Here is a 19,817-nt window from a genome sequence, read left to right as displayed (position 1 = left end):
TGGAAAACTAGAAATTGCTTCACGTTGAGTCACGGAACAGGCTTGCAGAGACTTGATTTGAAAATGGCAGTTTAAAAAGACAGGGAAGCAATTTTAATTCCAACAGTTCATTTGTTTAGTCACTCAGCTTGCCGTTTATATGACTTTTCCTGACAGTTGTTTCGTATTTGAGCGCTTGGATTACATGGTGGTCAGGTGGGGCAAGTCTGTAAGAATTGTACTGGAGGTGGAGGCGCCATCTAGTGGTTTTCCTGCAGCACTGCAGCCTCTGTTGCCTGAATCAAAAACTGACGGCCTAAAGAACACCAAGATGTGCAATGCCCCCTAAAGTGATCTTTTATTCCAGAAGGGTCTGTGTTAGCCAGTGCGGTTACGTCTGATGTGTGGGTGTGAGAATGGAGACAGGGCGGCTCGACTGGCGTTGAACTCTGAACTCGCGCGTCTTTCCCTTTTCCCAGAGCTGGCGGTGTCCTCTCCTGTCGGCCCCCAGGAGGCTGTGCTCATGGTGACGGCCACCGCGTACATCCCCTCCCAGGGGCACCTGGGGCGCGGGTTCCCGCCACGCAGACCACCCTCGTCCAGCTGCTGCAGGGGGAGCACAGGAAGGGGTCAGAGAGACGCCGCCGGCGCTGGCGCGGGGAGAGGGCGCTCTGTGCCAATCTCATCTAGAAATGGAGGCTAACGGAGATAGCTGACATAACGTCCGAGCTATTTAGCTAATGCTAGTCAAACGCGAAGCAGGGGGCCTAAGTGGAGACTGTGGAAGGGCAGTTAAATCAAAACACAGGAGGACCTTCTGTACACTAAGGGTTGTGGGAGTCTGGAACAAAACGCCTGGCTTCCTTCGAGAACCGGCGGGATTCTCACTACTCACTGCCAAACGGTAACCCACCTCATGTATTGACTGTGATCACTACTACGAGTGGCCAGAAATCAATGCAGACAGCAGCAATAAAAGTACGTCTCTCCCTGTGTGCTCTGAGAATTTGGATGTACAGCACGTCAGTGTTGTGTGTGTTGGTTTGGACTACGTTGGTTAAGGCATGGAGGACAACTGTTTAGGACTAGCTATGTTATATACTGCTTCAATTTAATCTTTTAATAATTGATAGTAAAATATATTTTTGTCAATACGATATTTCCTAATCAAGCCCCTCAAAACCTCAGTAAATTGGGATATACGGTACAGTGTTGAAAAATTGCGTTGGTATCTCGTACTTCGCAAAAGTCCACACTGCTTCAAGTGGGAACTAGTTAGAAAATTACAATTTGAACTCGTTTACACCATGTTAACGGCCATGTCTGCTTTATCCAGGGGCTTTTCTTTTTTTTCGAATACTGCTCAAATATTGCAATGCATCTGATCCTTGTAGGGGTTGCCGGTTCGAGTCCCGTGGCCGGCAGAGGAATCCTACTCCGTTGGGCCCCTGAGCAAGGCCCTTCACCCCAACTGCTCCAGGGGTGCTGTACAATGTCTGACCCTGTGCTCTGACCCCCAGATTCTCTCCCTGTCTGTGTCTCATGGAGAGCAAGCTGGGGTCTGTGAAAAGACAAATTCCTAATACAAGAAATTGTATCTGGCCAATAAAGTGATCTCTCTCTCTCTCTCTCTCTGTCTTATCTTGGTCATAGTACTGACAATACTGTGCATCTGCAATGAGTAGTTCAGGTGCGTAGCTGTGTCAATGAGTGCCATTTAGCTAAAGTAGAGCAGATGCGAATCCTGGGACTGCGAAATGTCTACAGTTGTTCTTTGCTGTTTCTTGAAAGACTTGAGACTATTTTGCCTCTCATCTCTCTTGGATTTTCAGAATGTCTGTGCAGATGCAAGCTCTGCTTTCGGAGAATGCGGTTTGGTGTCCACCAGGGCTCTGTTTTGGGACCCTTGCTGTTCACTCGGTAACATGGTCAGGAAATTTGAGCTTGGTGGTTCTTTCGTCTAGACTTATGACACAGCAGTTGATTGTCACCAGTCGTGCGTCCATACATTTTCTAGCCTGCTTTACCGGGGGGGGAGCTGGAGCCTGTCCCAGCGAGCAAAGTGCACAGAGCAGGACAGTGCACAGAGCAGGACAGCCCTGGACCGCAGTCTTATCACACCTTTGATAGGCACTGTTAAGAATCTCACAGTCTTTCTTGATAGTGGGCTGTCACTTGATTTTCACATGAAATCTGTATGTACTGTATTGCTTTCTGTCACCTGAGGAACATATCTAAGATCTGTGTGAGGAGGAACATGCTAGTTCACTGTCTTGGTTACTGTAACTTCATGGCTGGTTTGCCTGATGATAGAGGCTCCTGCTTGTTCACTGTGCTGCCTGCAGGTTATTGACCACCCTGCTGCTGCAGTCTTTACTTGGGTTGCTTGTGAGATTGGGAATTGATTTCAAGGTGGCTGTAATGATACTGTATATAGTGCGTCATGGGACCGGGCCCTGCTACTCACATCGGTGTAGAACTTCTTGCAGATCTGAAACGCGGATCTCCTTGCTCTACCCACTGTCGCCTGCGGGAGCCCCTGTTAACTTACAGCCAGCGTCGGAAACGCTGCACTTTGAGAAATTCGGTTTGAAAACCGGATGGTTCAAACGTGCTTCTGTGCAAATGCCTTTTAACCGTATTTGCTTTTTACATTTATCTGCGTTTTACAGTTTTGAATCGCACTCTGGGGTGCTTTGGTATGAAGGTCACTAAATACAGGACTATTATTTTATGTAAAACCCATGCATTGCTCATACCCATAAAGTAAAAGAGGAGTGTAAATGCCTGTAACAGTCGCTATGCATTCAGACTATTTAATGGGGATTTGCTGGAATTACAGCAGAACATGCAGTATATCATGCAACCACTTGTAACTGCTTCACAACAGTGCACTTTTCAGAATGAGTAGCAGAGTGCTTTTCTGATCAAGCACGTTACACATGGCCTCATTAAGCTGAAAGTCCCCCCGTGATGCTGATCAGATGCTGCGAGAGAGATGTTTTCTGCCGGAGCTCCTTGCTGTTCTGCTTCCCTGCAGCCACTGAAGTGTTTCTTGTTGGTCAAGGATTCTGGTGCTGGTGAATCACCACCTGGGAGCACTGCCCGTCACTGGAGGTTGCAGTTTCCATTTAGACACTGTTCACATCTCCACAGAGTTTCTCTTTTTTTCCCCTCTATCCTCTTCCACTGTACAGTATTAACATCAGGTGCCAATAAATAATGTTGAATGCTCACACATCGATCCTCATCACTAGAATCATGCTTAGCAATATCAAGCTTATATATATAAACACACATTTGTCCGAATCTCAGCCTTAACTCTCAAACATAACATACATGGGTTGGCCCTTTGTGTGGTCTTCTTGATAATCACGTTTTGAGAGTTTTGATTTGACTTTGGAATCCAACACACAGTCGTTAAAGTCTGCTGTTACAGAAGAGAATCACAGCAGAACAGATATTAGTGACCACGGATGACTGGGTTGATTATGTTTTTGTTTTCATTTCAGCAGTTATTGACTAATTCCATAAACTTGTGCTGTATTTAAACCTTGTGTACAAATAGAAAAATGTACACGTCCTAACATACAAGTCATCCATTTCTATGTGCAGTTTCGTTTTCACGTCTGAAAACTAAATCAGATTGTTTTTATTGCATTAAAAATTTGTAGCATTTTGGCCTTGAGACTTATGGCAAAAGGGAGTATTATGTACTGAGCACCAGAAGAAACATTATGTATATTTTCTTTAGAGACATGTAGTTTTTGGAAGTTGATTTTTTTTGGTGTCATGTTGATTAATTGATCCTTCATGACTGACTGTTAAGCACTGGAGGGACTGAGACTGTGACAGAGGCACTAAATCACCCTGTGAGGTTAGTGAGAGGGGCTTTGTGAGATAGCCACCTGGTCATTTGAAAAGCCAGCAGAAGGCTGAGGCACAGCTGGTCTGGCTGAGTTATTAGTGGTCACAGGGAGTGAAACTCCATGGGAAGGAAAGGAGTTGGGACAGAGGCTCCGAATGGAATTAGCCACTCCTCCGGGCTAATTAAGAGGCTTTTGGTCTCTGGGTTGGGCTCTAGTCTGCAGGGAGGGAGAGAGGGAGATCCAGGGAGGAGTTCTTGCGAGCTGGGATGGGATTGATTCCCAGGCCAGTGAGACTCGGTAATTGAGGGAGGCTGGAGAAAGTACAGCATGGTCTGTGCTGAGGGCTGTTGCAGGTGCAGGACAGGAGAGCGGCGTGGCAGGTCACTGGCTCGGATCGGTGGGAATGGGGAACAGGCTTGGCCAGCTGGAACAGGGCGTTGGCACCTGCAGGAGAGGGGCATCGCTTGGCACAGCTGCAGAGTGTGAGAACACAGCTGTCTTGAGAAAGTAAGGCTGCTGCTGGAAGAGGTGTTAGTGGGACCAATAGGAGGTGCTCATATTAAAGCTCCAGTATAGTGACGGGGACGCTATGCTGTAAAAAGGCAGTGTCCTTCGGGCGAGACGTAAAACCAAGGTCCCGATTCTATCTGGTCATTAAAAAGCCCAGAGCTGTTCCTGATGTTTGGGCCAAAACTTTATTAATCAGTTCTCCTCCACACTGATAGCTCATCCAGGTGGAGCTGCACACTGACGGGGGGTGCAGGGGATCCCCCTGACCTGTCGAGTGCTTTGAGTGGAGTGTCCAGAAAAGCGCTCTATACAGGATCATTATTTTTTGGAGGAAAGACCAGTGGAAGAAAGAAGACTGAACAGTTTGGGTTTGAAAGAAGAAAGACATCATTTAAAAATCTAAATGTTGAGATTGATTAGTTAGCATGCCCCTATAAATAATTATATCTTTATTTATTTTGGCTCGAGTGATGAGGCAGTTTTGCATGTTTGTTGCCAGAGCCAGTGAAGATCAAAAAAGGAAACAAATATTCGCCATTTGTCAAGTGACCAAAGCCCTGCTTCCATCGGCATGTTGGAGACCGGACAATGCCTGCAGGTGGTCACTTGTCATCTTGGGTCTTCACACCCAGCAATGTCAGTTTTAGCAGGTTTTGATTTATTAATATGGGATTAAATGTACAATGCAAAATATAAACAATACTGAGAAAAAGGATCCCATGTTTTTCATCTCTAAATCTATATCTTCTCCCTCAAACACCCCCTCCAAGATGATAGTCTATGCCCTATTCCTCATATTCTCCCAATTCATCACACTCAGGAAACTTGGAGAGAAATCGGACTGAATGGGTGAATGACACTGGTGAACAGTGCTATTATGTCATCAGCTGCCACTTTCCAAGACCTTCCAAGTTCCTCCACCGGCATTGTGGACCTGGCATAGCAAAAGACAGTTCTGAAATCCTAAAATACACGGTCCCCCTCTGATGGGCCACAGCCAAGCTCGATGATGAGACCTGAGTGTAAGGGCCTTGGCAGGAGAGGCCAGCTCCTACTGAACTCAACATGTAGTGACTGATGTTGACCTGACTGCACTGCGCAGTTCCCAGCCCTCCCACGGTGCTACAGCTTATTTGCCAACTTTCCTTCGGGACAACACATCCTCAGCGGTACTGTGCCACTTGCTGTGCTTTTTACTCTCCAGAGCTGAGACCCGTTGAACAGGCATATACCTGTCCAGGTTCTACAGAAGGAAGGGAAGAGTATCCCACAAGACAGCACGTGCAGCCAGGTGCAGTTCTTACACTGTGGGTGTAAAGTTTGTGTTGTATCTAACGGTTTCCACACATTAGTAGTCTGCCACTTCCACCGAAGGTACCCTGCTGATCAGTCATTTTGATAGCCGATTTTAAAATGTGTCATGAATTTGCCCATCATTTCTGCTCAGTAATATATTGGTGCACAAAAGATCACACACTGAACACAGTTCTGTCCCACTGTGATTGCTCACTGCACACAGTACTGTCCCACTGTGATTGCTCACTGAACACAGTACTGTCCCACTCTGATCACATTCATATTTTCAGAAGGCCTAGTAAGTACACTATCAAACGCTCTCTGTGTGCATCTGATACTTGTTCACAAACCCCTTATAAACTTAATTAAGCAAAGTCTACCTTTTCTTCGTCCATGTTGACTCTCCCCTAGGTTCGTATTTCCATATAGGTGATCCTCTAGATCTGATCATTGATTATAGCTATGGAAATGCAATAGAACGCAGACTTATTGGTCAATATTTACTTGATTTCAGTTTTGTATAGAAGGGCAGTACAGTAGCCATTTTCCAGTACATAGCTCCCCTCTGCAGTATTTCCCTTAAGGCGTTTTACTTGCACACGTTATTAAAAATGGGAAATAATTCTGTCCTCTTAACATTGTGAAAAAAGTGCAATTATAGTGGTGTATATTTTTATTATGCCGTGTATTGATAGTTCCTGCTCTTCTGTTTTAACAACCTGGTAAATAATTGCTGTGCTGTGTTCGCCATGTTGTTGTAGGAATAGACCAGCCTGAGAGCTGTACGGTGTTCCACTCGTGCTTCAGCATCTGTGGTCTGGTGTGCCCAGATCGTATAGTAATACTGAACCCAGGAAGACCCTTGAGGCCAAGGAAATGCTCTTTCCACTGTTTGATGCGTCGACATGACTGGAAAACACAATGAAAATATTCAGTCTTGAGCAAGTCAGCTGTAGGAAAGGCCTTGGTTTTAAGCAACCTAGCTTAGATGACAAAGCAAAAAAATCTGACTGGTTTGTCTCCAGCAAAGGTCTCTGCAAACGTTTGCCATTCGAAAGCAGCTGAAGGTTTTGGGCTGCGTTTTTCAGGCCTTTATAGAGAAAAGGCCCAAGAGCGAGACGCAGTCGGTGAAACTGCTGGGTAGTCAAGTGTGGAATGAATGTGGTGACTGGGTAACGGCCCTGTGAACTGGAGTCTTCTGTCCATAAGAGGAGCAGGTACTATAGTCTGTGGGAAAGGGGAATTCAGAATCCTTACCTGTTCAGTTCTCCGCCCATTTTTTGGAGTAGATCTTGAACACAATCCCAAGAACTTCACAGTTCACAGCAAATGGTGTGGACATTTTTTCTACTGGGGGGGGGGGGGGGGATGAGACGTTTAAACTGGTTTCGCTCTCGAGATTGAAACTGCAGCCGAGAGAGACGAGCATCAGCTGGAAACCCTTGTATAAAAGAACAGGCTTGCCCTCGGTAGGGGGTCGGCCCATTTTGACACACCGGCAGCAGGGGAGGATGTGGCCTTGCGCTGTAGGGCCCGGTCCCCCCCGAGCCCCGCCTGTGGCTGAAGCGCTGGGGTCCCCCCACCGGCGCCCTGGACCGCTGTGTGATGGGCATCGCCGCTATGGAGATCCTCAACGCCTGCGACGAGGCCGGGCCCGCCCCCCCCGCCGTCAACCTCGAGCAGGCCATGACCCGCCGCAGCCCGACCGCCCTCGAGAACACAGCCCACCAGACGGCAGACCCTCGCCACCACCCTGCTGGCCCCCGAGGCTGACAAGGCGAGTCCCAGCCCCCCCGGACTCTGTACCAAGCAGTTCCACCTCCTCCCCTCTGACCCGTCTCGTGTCCTGATGCTCTTCCCGCGGAGGAATTAGTCGAAGGTGCAGCGTGTTTTGAAACTCTCAGCCCGTGTGTGAATGTGTGTCTTCTGTCTTCTGCTCACTGAACACAGTACTGCGCCACTGTGATCACACACTGAACACACTACTGTGCCACTGGGATCACACACCGAACACACTACTGTCCCACTGGGATCACACACCGAACACACTACTGTGCCACTGTGATGACACACTAAAAACACTACTATGCCACTGTGATTACTCACTGAACACAGTACTGTCCCCTTTTAGGTGACACACTGAACACAGTACTGTCCCCCACTGATGACACAGTGAACACTGTACTGTCCCACTGGGATCACACAGTGAACACTGTACTGTCCCACTGTGATCACACACTGAACACAGTTCTGTCCCACTGTGTCTGTATGAACCCCTCTCTCTCAGTGCAGTGTTCATGTACTGGAGTGTCCAGTCAGTGTGTGTGTATGAACCCCTCTCTCTCTCAGTGCAGTGTTCATGTACTGGAGTGTCCAGTCAGTGTGTGTGTATGAACCCCTCTCTCTCTCAGTGCAGTGTTCATGTACTGGAGTGTCCAGTCAGTGTGTGTGTATGAACCCCTCTCTCTCTCAGTGCAGTGTTCATGTACTGGAGTGTCCAGTCAGTGTGTGTGTATGAACCCCCCTCTCTCTCAGTGCAGTGTTCATGTACTGGAGTGTCCAGTCAGTGTGTCTGTATGAACCCCTCTCTCTCTCAGTGCAGTGTTCATGTACTGGAGTGTCCAGTCAGTGTGTCTGTATGAACCCCTCTCTCTCTCAGTGCAGTGTTCATGTACTGTAGTGTCCAGTCAGTGTGTCTGTATGAACCCCTCTCTCTCTCAGTGCAGTGTTCATGTACTGGAGTGTCCAGTCAGTGTGTCTGTATGAACCCCTCTCTCTCTCAGTGCAGTGTTCATGTACTGGAGTGTCCAGTCAGTGTGTCTGTATGAACCCAGTGTGTGTGTATGACCCCTCTCTCTCTCAGTGCAGTGTTCATGTACTGGAGTGTCCAGTCAGTGTGTCTGTATGAACCCCTCTCTCTCTCAGTGCAGTGTTCATGTACTGGAGTGTCCAGTCAGTGTGTCTGTATGAACTCCTCTCTCTCACAGTGCAGTGTTCATGTACTGGAGTGTCCAGTCAGTGTGTCTGTATGAACCCCACTCTCTCTCTCTCAGTGTTAATATAAGATGTGTCTCTCTCCAGCTACACCTCTCTGATCTCCATGGCCTGCCAGATCTCCTCCGGGATGAAGTTCCTGGCCTCCCTGAACTTTGTGCACCGTGACCTGGCGACCCGGAACTGCCTGGTGGGGGAGGGCGGCGCCATCAAGATCGCCGACTTCGGCATGAGCCGCAACCTGTACGCCGGCGACTACTACCGCATCCAGGGCCGCGCGGTGCTGCCCATCCGCTGGATGGCCTGGGAGTGCATCCTCATGGTACGTCTCCCGTCGGGGTCCCCCACGCCCCCGGACTGGGGTCACTGCTGCTGGGGTGACCTCCTGCTACAGCATCGCCTGAGAATTAGGGGTACCCTCCGATGTGGGTGCGTTCAGGGTGACCCTTTGTGTCTGTCTGTGTGTGGGGGCGACCCTGTGTGTCTCTGTGTGGGGGTGTTGGGGGTGACCCCATGTGTCTGTGTCCCCAGGGGAAGTTCACCACGACCAGCGATGTGTGGGTATTCGGGGTGACCCTCTGTCTGTGTGTGGGTGCGACCCTGTGCGTCTGTGTGTGTGGGTGCGTTCGGGGTGACCCTGTGTGTCTGTGTGTGTGGGTGCGTTCGGGGCGACCCTGTGTGTCTCTGTGTGGGGGTGTTGGGGGTGACCCCGTGTGTCTGTGTCCCCAGGGGAAGTTCACCACGGCCAGCGATGTGTGGGCGTTCGGGGTGACCCTCTGGGAGATGCTGAGGCTGTGTAAGGAGCAGCCCTACGCCTCCATGACAGATGAGCTCGTGATCGAGAACGCTGGAGAGTTCTTCAGAGACCAGGGCAAGCAGGTAACAGCCACACCTGGCCAGCACTACCTGTTTCTCTCTCTCCTGTTCAAGGTGCTTTATTAGCATGACCGATGGGTACAATCAGTGTTGCCAAAGCAAATAAAAATAATAAAATTAACATGGAACAAAACTAAAAATAGAAGTAAAATAAAACCTACAGACATGTTACAGACATTTACAACAAAGAGATATGATAAAATATTGACATATACTGTAGGTGGCTGGAGCATTATTGGGAGACAGACTCACTGTTCCTCAGGCTGTGACAGGAGATCACATACTGGGCTGCCAGTTCAGCTGAGTTCCCTCCTCCCTCTCCCAGTAGGATTGGGATCCGTTGTGACTCTGGCAGGTGTGGGAACTCTGGGACTAGATTTCTGAGTTTCGGGAAGAATGTTTCTCTAATCCCAGAGTATCTGTCACAGTGCAGTAGGAAGTGCACCTCTGTCTCTATTTCTCCCCGCTGGCAGTGGGAGCACAGCCTGTCCTCTCTGGGCAGCCAGGTCTGCCTGTGTCCAGTGTGTGTGTCCAGGCTGTGATCACTGAGCCTGTACTTCGTCAGGGTCTGTTTCTGTTTGTTATTTTTTATTTTGGTCAAATATTCAGCTAGTGTGTATTGTCTGTTTAAGGTTCTGTAGCATTCCAGTTTATGTTGTGTTTGTGTGTGTGTGTCCCAGTGTGTGAGATATTGCTGTTTGATCTGTGCTGTGATGTGGTTGAGTCTGGGTTGTGGTGTTCTAGCAGTGCTGTCCTGAGGCTGGTTAGTGTCGGTGTGGCTCAGGTCGGTGAGCCTCAGGACCAGCTGGCTCAGGGGGATCTGTTTTGGGCTCAGCTCTTGGCTCAGCAGGGCTTTGTGGTGGTAGGAATTTTGGTCACTGTTTTTTAGGTGTAGCCAATACTTTAATATTCTTTTCTGTATGTTTATCAATAGTGGGTACTGGCCTAATTCGGCCCTGCACCCGTTGTTAGGAGTTTTTCTCTGCACACGGAGGATGATTCTACAGATCTCCATGTGCAGAGTTTCTGTGGGGTGTTTGTCCCATTGGGTGTAATCCTGGTCTGTGAGGGGACCCCAAACTTCACTGCCGTATAGGGCAATGGGTTGGATTACACTTTCAAATATTTGGAGCCAGATTCTTGTTGGTGGGTTGATGTTGAAGAGCCTCCTTCTTATTGCGTAGAAAGCCCTGAGTGCCTTCTCCCTCAGTGCCTTCACTGCCAAGTCAAAACTCCCGGAAGAGCTGATGGTGAGACCGAGATATGTGTAGCTGGATGTGTGCTCCAATGTGTTGTTGTTCAGTGTGAATTTGTACCTGTTTCCCTGAGGTCTGGCTTTCTTCTGGAAAACCATAACTCTGGTCTTGTCCAGATTGACTGGCAGTGCCCAGGTCTGACAGTACTGCTCCAGCAGTGCCAGGTTCTGCTGCAGCCCCTGTTCTGTGGGCGACAGCAGGACCAGGTCATCTGCGTAGAGCAGGAACTTGATTTCTGTGTCGTGTAGTGTGAGACCAGGGGCTGCAGACTGCTCCAACATTCCTGCTAATTCATTGATATAGATATTGAACAGTGTTGGGCTCAGGCTGCAGCCCTGTCTCACCCCGGGGCCTTGGGTGAAGAATTTGGTCCTTTTGTTTCCAATTTTCACTGCACATTTGCTCTCTGAATACATTGATTTAATGTCGTCGTACACTTTGCCCCCTATGCCACTTTGGAGTAGTTTGTAAAACAATCTCTCGTGCCAAATCGAGTCAAATGCTTTTTTGAAATCGACAAAGCAGGCAAAAATTTTTCCTTTGTGTTTTTGGTGGATGTGTTTGTCTATCAGTGTGTAGGGTGTAAATGTGATCAGATGTGCGGTGATCTGGCAAGAAGCCAATCTGACTTTTACTCAGGACATTGTGTTCGGTAAGGAAGGCCAGTATTCGTGTATTTAGGATACTGCAGAATACCTTCCCCAGGTTACTGTTCACACAGATGCCCCAAAAGTTGTTGGGATCGAGTTTATCTCCACTCTTATAGATGGGCGTGATCAGTCCTTGGTTCCAAGCCTCGGGGAAACATCCAGCTGTCATGATGAGATTGAGGAGTTTGAGCAGGGCTTGTTTGGGCTGTTGTGTCTTAGCATCTCATTTATGACACCATCATGGCCACAGGCTTTGCGTGGTCTGAGGGCCTGGAGTTTGCCCAGTAGCTCCTGCTCAGTGATTGGGGAGTCTAAGGGGATTTGGTCGTCTTTGATAGCCAATTCCAAAATTTGAGTTTTTCAAAAGTGGTTTTGGTCTGATTGATTTGTATTTTGGAGATTTTCAAAGTATGTTTGCCAGATTGTTCCATTTTGGATGGCCAATTCTTCTGGTTTTGATTTGTTTAAGTTGTTCCACTTCTCCCAGAAACAGTTCTGATTTAGTGACTCCTCAATTTCTGCAAGTTGTTTGTTTATGTATGTGTTTTTCTTTTTCAGCGTGTGTTTGTAACGTTTTACCATCTCACAGTACCTGAGTTTCAGATCTGTGTTGTGTGGTTGTCTGTGTTGTTCATTTGAGACTTTTCGTAGTGCATTTCTGATGTTTTTGCACTCCGTATCAAACCACTTTTCTTTTTGGTAGTTTTTTTTAGTCGTTTTTAGCTTAGATTTTGATGCTAGTTTGTGGAATAGGTGATTTAGTTTTTGTGTGGCCAAGTTCATCCCTAGTTTGTTGGTTTGATACGGAGTGTTTAGGAATGTGTCCATCAGTGTCTGAATTTCGTCTCTCATGAACTTGTCTCTCTCATGTCCTGCAGGCTGACCTGGCTGACCTGTCTCTCTCCAGGTGTACCTGTTGTACAGACTGACCTCCTCTCTCTCCTCTCTCCTGTCCTGTAAGCTGACCCGTCTTCTCTCTCCTGTCTCCTGTCCTGCAGGCTCCTCGTCTCTGCGCCTCGTGGACAAGCGGACCCGCGTCACTAACGGCGAGGGGGAGAAATGACTTTGCTGCTCGCTCGGCGTGTGTGCGCGGAGGTTCTCATGTCTGTCTGTTTAATGATCTCATGTCGTGCGTGCGTGTCACTGTTCACACTACAGAACAAACAGGTCGCCCCGGAATGGCGATCGATGTGAAACTGGCTGTGATCGTGGCGCCCGCAGTCGTGACCGGCCCGGCTCCCCCCGAGCGCCGGTTCTGCGGTCGTCCGCCCAGCCCGGTCCGGAAGGTGGCTGCTGGAGGCAGGGGAATGATCTGGGAGCTGGCGGGGTGTCGGAGGGGACAGGGGAGCACAGAAGGTGCTAGAAACTTTTGCTCCACCAGTTTGAGAGGGGGCAGACTGACCCCTCCAGGACCAGGACTGGACACACTGACTGACCCCTCCAGGACCAGGACTGGACAGCCCTGCTGCAGACACACACACTGACTGACCCCTCCAGGACCAGGACTGGACACACTGTCTGACCCCTCCAGGACCAGGACTGGACAGCCCTGCTGCAGACACACCAGGGTTTACTGGCATCTCCATCAACAACCTCTTTTGTTAGATGATTGCTGTTAGCTTTTTTTTATTTTACTATGTCTCTAGTGTAATGGAATTTTTTGACAGCACCTTGACAGTTTAACAGAGAGGACTGCAGACTACTGATGAACAGGGCGACATTTAAGTTTTAATTCCACATCAGTGCAAAGTCCAAAAGGACACCGGCCATCTCTCGGTGGAGGTGGGGCTTCCAGCACATACAGGGAGCGAATCCCTGAGCTCTTGGCTCAGGGGACCACAAGGGCCACCGACTGCAGAAGAGGCCTGGAGAAAAGCAGGAAACCGCTGCCGTTCGACACCAAGAGCCCAGTAGGTTTCGGCTCTATTTTTTCACAGCTCCATGGTCGCCCAGGTCAGGCGCCCCGCGTGGTAGCTGTCAGAGAGGGAAGGGCTTAGAATAAGACGACGAAGAGGAACAAAAGGGTCAAGCAGCTACAACGTACCGGTAATGCATTAGTGCATCGCCACAGACGCGGACCTGCAGTTCTGCTCCAGTTTCGGTTACAGTAAGGTTTACGTGCAAAGACCAAATAAATGCATTTCTGCTCGTTGCCCAAACCTAAGATTTGTTGTCAAAATTAATGCTTGGTTTCAAGGCGAAACTGTTTTTAAGAGGCAGGACAATTCAGCTGAAGGGATTGATTCCTTCCTGCTATCCACTTGTTAAAGAAGAAAAATTCAGAGTTGCTCAAATTCAAGTCCAGTACGTCTTCCTCTGCAACTCCACAGATGTTGACCTCCAGTTCTGCTCCTGTTTCGGTTACAGTAAGATTTACGTGCAAAGACCAATTTCAAACAGATTGTATAATGGTACATAGATATTGTTTGTTAATGCACAATGTTTTATGGCTCCAGTGGAGCCTCATACCTGCTATGCCAACAATAAAAACAATGATCTTTGCACTTTTATCTGTCCAGCTGATACGGCTGTTAAGAACAGAATGTCAAAACGCAGCATCATGATAAAGCCAGGTTGGTGCATGACTTTGAAATCATGTACAAAGGTTGTGATGCTAATCATTTAACATCTCTGTGTTGGGTTTGATTTCAGTAACGAACCCAGGCTCCAGAGCTATGTTGGCCTCAGAAACCATCGAGGTGGCCACACTCGGACGCCCCTTCCAGCTGGGGATGCTGTATGACTGCCGATTCCAGGTGAGAGATTCACACTGAGGTGACCTGTCTCCAGCTGTATGACCTTGACAGACACACTGATTCCATGTGAGAGACTCACACTGAGGTGACCTGTCTCCAGCTGTATGACCCTGACAGAGACACACTGATTCCAGGTGAGAGACTCACACTGAGGTCACCTGTCTCCAGCTGTATGACCCTGACAGACACACTGATTCCAGGTGAGAGACTCACACTGAGGTGACCTGTCTCCAGCTGTATGACTCTGACAGACACACTAATTCCAGGTGAGAGGTTCAGACTGAGGTGACCTGTCTTTCACCTCTATGACAGATTCCAGGTGAGAGCCATACTGAGCTGAGCTGTATGGACCCTCTTTAGATTCTGATCTGATGCAAGTTCGATGTAAGTTTTCTCTACACATCAAAGACGCAGCTCTTTCGACGTCTGCCTCTCCACACTGTAGATCGCTACTGAATCCTATTGGTTGCCATGCTGCCTGATAGTCTGGCTCCTTCCTAGGACTTGTGCTCCTCCTGCGTCATCAGGCACTGTACACCCACGTTCACAGTCCTTGGTGTTCCCAGAGACAGAGTGTCAATGATAAGATCACTTCCTCCCTGGCTTCCAGTCATACCCATCTGGCTCCAGACTGGTGCCGTGTCGTCCCCTAGCGTTAACCCACAGTGGACACTCCATCTGGCTCCAGTCTGGTGCAGTGTCGTCCCCTAGCGTTAACCCACAGTGGACACTCCATCTGGCTCCAGTCTGGTGTCGTGTCGTGCCCCTGGAGCAGTTGGGTAGGATTCCTCTGTCGGCTGCGGGATTTGAACCGGCAACCTTCCAGCCACAGGAACAGATCCTCAGCCACAGAGCCACCGCTCCGCCCGACAACCGCTGCAGGACACGGAACACGTTCCACACCGCCCGACAACTGCTGCAGGACACGGAACACGTTCCACACCGCCCGAAAACTCCTGCAGGACACGGAACACGTTCCACACCGCCCGACAACTCCTGCAGGAAACTCCATCTTGCGTTAAATCTCGAGTAAAGCAAAACACAGAATAATGTTCGGGTTTTGTAAAATAACTGTTCCTAAAAGTTCAACTGAAATAAAATAATAACTTAGTTCTACTCAATCCCTTAGTTTTAAAATCTACAAAAATAATTTTAAATTCTCTAAATTCAAAGCTTTCCTTTCACCAGACCTCCAGCCAGACTGATGTTGGCCTCTCTCTCATGCTGTCGGGATAAAGCTGCCTTTCAAATCAATCGGCATCCTGCTGCGACTGAGATGATTTAATGTCCACAGGGGAAAGTGTGGTTATAGATTATAAAGACCGCAGGACACCTCAGGGTTTGCAAACAACGGTCAGACGAGAGAAGGCGTCTCTGCCTTTTCTTGACCACATCTCCTTAGCAGAAGATCTGAACACAGATCAAACGCTTCTAAGGAACAGTTCTCAACACGCCAGTGTGAATTTCAAATCGCATTTCAATGTTTTTTGTCTGGCTTCTGTACTTGGTAGATCCACACGCCAGTGAAAAATTAAAAATACCTTTCCTCTGAGTGACCTGTCGTGCTCTATTTCTGGGTGACCTTGGACATCATCCATCTCTAACGAACGGTGTTGACTTCTGACGATTCTTGTGCAGTCTCTCTCACCTGTATATAAAAGCACACTTCAGTCACCTGCAGGCGCGAGGCCCTGCTGACGAGAGACGCTCTGGTCCTCAGGTACGGGGCTGTGAAAGAGCGAGAGGCTGGAAGTGGGGCCTGCTCCTCCTCTCTCTCTCTCCCGTGTGCGCTCACAGGGTCGGTCTCTCTGAACGTGCCGAAGACAGGCAGAACTCAACACCCCTGCCTGGACGATGAGAGGAATAACAGGCGATCAAAACACTTAAGGACACCGACCGACTGACCTTGCCGAGAGCGTTCATGAGGTTTCAGACCGAAGTTCGGGAGGAAGGCGAGAGCCGCCGCTCGCCTGCGCTCGTCAGTCTCACACTCAGCACATCTCACACTCCTCCACCGCAGCAGCTCAATCCTCTCCAGCGCACTCTTTACAGTCCAGCTGCACCACGGAGAGGAGACCCAGGAACGCCTGAGGGGCGACGGAAAGGAATCCACTGTAGCGGCGAGGCTTAATAATAAGGCAGAATTAAGTGTTTCTGAGCTTTCCCAAATTAGGCCTCATTTCTCTGTTCATCTCTGTGGTGCAGCCACAGAGAAACCATTCATGCAAGGTGATTTAAGGTCCAAGGACAGCTCCCAAAGGGGGATGCATTTAGCTAAGCCTGGCTATCATGATCAATGGTCATCCATTGGTGCCTATCTGTCTAGGGAGTGCGAGTTGGACATCTGGACTGCATTACTAAGTGTCAGGACTAAGTGACTCATATCTCACCTTGATCAACCAATCAGGGACTGGTAGGGCCGAGTAACCCACGTGGGACTCTGATGCCCATGGAACTTTCAGCCAATCAATGAGCTGAAGTTCCTCCAGGTAAAAACAGGCAACACAGAGAGCCTGAGAGATTCGACAAGATTGAGATTCAGATTCAACAAGATTCAGATTCAGAAGGAATTCAAAGGAGGCTCCCAAGGGCAGGACATTCTCGCAGCGCGCCTCCTGACCATCCTGAGACTCAGCCCGGACAACCACGGAACGGCCAGTGTGTCCGAGTGCCAGAACTTTCCTTTGTTCTAAGAGTCTAGAGTGGAGGTTGCCAGAGAGTAACCAGCAGCAGGCCTCGTGAACAGGTCGGAACTGTGGACAGCTGAATCACTATTCAGAACTAGCTCTTCATCATAAACGAACTGGTCCTCTTCCTGACTTGCTGGGACCCACAGTCATCTTTTCTCCTGTGCACAAACTTTGCTAGTTAATGCCAACAGTGAGCATCAGCAGCGCACCGTCGCAAGCCGCACATCACAGCCTGGCACGGAGCCAGAGAGCGCGGATTGGACAGCAACAGCCTGCAACTGTTTCTTTGTGCCCGCAGGAGATCTGAATCCCCAGAGATTGGATGAGTATTCAACTTCAATGCATTACAGCTCGAGAATTCAATTGTTATCCAAACCAGTTGATATCAATTTAATTCCTAAGAGTTATGTACTTGTTTGAGTATCTAATGTAGAAGTTGTAACCAAGTTCACTTTACGAAACGGTCTTAATGAATGATATACTGAACGTATTTCCTCTTGATGTGTAACTCTTTGTAACTGATTGAATATATATCTTTTGTATTCTGATAACCCTCTCGATAAGATCTGTTAGGTTTATATGCATATTCTATGTATTAATAAATGTATCCTCGTGTATTAGTACCTGTGTGTGCGCGTTGTTTGAGTTATGTCGCATGGTTGGATTCTAAAGCCATCAAAAGAATCAACTTTGTGATTTACTGCTACAATTGATAATTGTCTCAGTAAATGCCCAAACCCTACAGAACTGGTGCCTTCAGAGAGCCACTATGATTACATATTTGGCGTCCCTGAACCGGTTTTCCCTACATTTATTTGGCGTCCCTGGCACGGGCGTGGCAAGACTGAAATGAGTCAACCAAGCGGAATAATTCAATATAAAACGCCGCGGGTTTCATACACGACAATACAGTGTGCTGAAAGCCGAAAGAAAAAGTTCCCCTTGCTCTTTAAGCAGTGCTTGATTGTTTTGTGATCTTTTGCGATCTACCGGGTTGATTGCATACTTGATCTTGTGGTTTTCTGTGGTAAAATTGTGATTTCGTACTTAAAAGTAATACTCTTTAAGTTTAACGATGGTTGCTAAAAGGTCTGAATTCGAGTCGCTATTAAGCACTCTCTCTAGCAGCGACAAGTCTGACCACGATCTCTTCCATATCTCCGTCAGCGGAGAAGCTAGAAGAATAAATCTCCATTCTCTGAGAGAGCTAGCGAAGGACATAGAGAGATTTGACCCCGCAGTGTCAGAGAATAATATCGAGAGTTATATTAAAGACCTCAGGTATAACCTGCAGTACCTGCCAAACGCCACAGAACAGGAGAAAGTGTTTCTGGTCAGGAAAACTACCAGCAGAGCCGTACATGAGTGGATGGCTAGGCAGATGAAAGAAGTCTGTAATGATTTTGAGGAGCTGTGTCAAGCACTTATCGAAGAATACAGTGCGTTTATTGACCCGATTGCTGCGATAGCCGCCGCTCTTAACATTAAGCACGAGAGAGCACAGTCCCCTCGCGAATATTACGAGAGACTTAGACGAACTTATTTTGGAGGGCGAAATGATGAGGGTTGCGAAGAGAACACACATTTCAAGGGTTTATTCATTGCGAATCTCCACCCGTCAGTCAGAAAGATGATCTTAATGCATACAGATGCACAGACCATGAAAATGACTGATATCAAGAGATTCGTGCAGAAAGCCTGGGAGTATGATGTCCAAAGTCGCTCTGAGCAAAAAGTTGCTAAAGCGACTGCGTTCGCCGTCAGAGCCAGCAGGCTTAATTCCCCCCTGCTCGAAGGAGCACAGGCTCCTGAGCTGGCTAAGCCCCGTTCCAAAGCACTCACACAGGACCGCACCCAGCGTCCTAAGTGCCATGAGAACACCGGGGGAGGGAAAGGGCTAGATAAAACTGAACAAAAGGATTCAGTAGCCGCCCGCCTGGCCAGGCTTGAACAAGCTTTATTAGGACAGGGACAACCGTTCCCCAAGGCTGCCGGAAGCGTGAATGAGCTGATACTCTCCACTGGAGGAGGCGGAGACCCGCCCCCTCTCCCTCCCTCAGTCTATCTGATTGAGCGGAATGGTTCCTGCCTGGATAAGGTCAGCCACTCCCAAGTGAGTGCTGACTCCACCCCTGAAGTCACAGAGCAGGCAGTAAAACGCAGAGGAAAAGCAAGAAGCTTTTACCTCAAGGCTGCCATGGGAGATGTCTTACCCAGTGAGACACTGATTGACACTGAGGTTGAAAAGTGTTTGATGTCACACGGCAAGCTCAAACGGGTAGAAAAAGAAAAGGGCATGCGACTCAGAGAGGAACCTTTGGTGGATCACCAGAAAGGCAAGGTGTGGAAACAGGTCAAGGCTCCTAAGCCTTCTGTACAGAAGGAAAGGGGGGCCAAGAGGCAGACTGTGCTCACACAGTGCCCACCGAACACAGAAGCCCATGCGGAGATTCCTTCTGTTCCCTCTGGACAAGAAATAAAAATATTTCCTTGTTCCCCGGATATACAGGGAAGTCGTGTCCCGGCTGAGGTCCCAACAGCCTCCATGCCACAGGAGCGGTGCTCCAAGCAGCCGCCTGATCCACCAGGTAAAGCACACACCTTTTACGTCCCTAAAGAGGAGCAGATCTCCCCACCTGGCGATGAAAAGGAGCTTTCCCTGTGCACCCTGGCACCCAAGAGGGGTCAGGACCACCACCCTGCAGTGGTGGAAGGGATCCAGATGGCAGGAGAGCAGGTTGGTGATGTAGCCCTCACCCTTAGCGCTGAGAGGTCCTCTATTAGTGAGGATCTGCTTGAGCAGCTGTCACAGGGCCACCGCCAGGTGCCCCTAGTGCAACATTCACAGGTTAGACAGGAGGTCCAGCTGGACGCTGAGACTACTGCGCTGTGGACACACCTGATCCCAGATGCCGATTCCCTCTGCTGTGACCCAGGGAAC

General features: G+C 48.8%; 2 protein-coding genes across 2 annotated transcripts in view; both read left to right on the top strand.

Moving 5' to 3' along the window:
- The window catches only part of LOC138243445 (uncharacterized), a 252,123-nt gene that overhangs the window by 165,756 nt on the left and 66,550 nt on the right, over positions 1-19,817 (top strand). The window lies entirely within an intron of this gene.
- Positions 8,739-12,493, top strand: LOC138243366 (epithelial discoidin domain-containing receptor 1-like). Its single transcript, XM_069198933.1, has 4 exons — positions 8,739-8,970; positions 9,378-9,527; positions 12,309-12,339; positions 12,429-12,493. Exons 1-4 carry the CDS (start codon positions 8,755-8,757, stop codon positions 12,491-12,493), a joined length of 462 nt encoding a protein of 153 aa, XP_069055034.1. The 5' UTR covers positions 8,739-8,754.

This window comes from Lepisosteus oculatus, chromosome 14 (assembly GCF_040954835.1).
Source record: "Lepisosteus oculatus isolate fLepOcu1 chromosome 14, fLepOcu1.hap2, whole genome shotgun sequence".
In the NCBI taxonomy this organism is placed as follows: Eukaryota; Metazoa; Chordata; class Actinopteri; order Semionotiformes; family Lepisosteidae; genus Lepisosteus; species Lepisosteus oculatus.
Note: the sequence above shows the minus strand (reverse complement) of the source record. Positions and strands in the feature narration are given on the sequence as shown.

Coding starts and splice junctions, on each gene's coding strand:
- LOC138243366 (XM_069198933.1), top strand. CDS start 8,755: ATGGCCTGCCAGATCTCCTCCGGGATGAAGTTCCTGGCCTCCCTGAAC. Junction 9,528..12,308: donor TCAGAGACCAGGGCAAGCAG/GTAACAGCCACA, acceptor CATGTCCTGCAG/GCTGACCTGGCTGACCTGTC. Junction 12,340..12,428: donor TGACCTGTCTCTCTCCAGGT/GTACCTGTTGTA, acceptor CCTGTCCTGCAG/GCTCCTCGTCTCTGCGCCTC.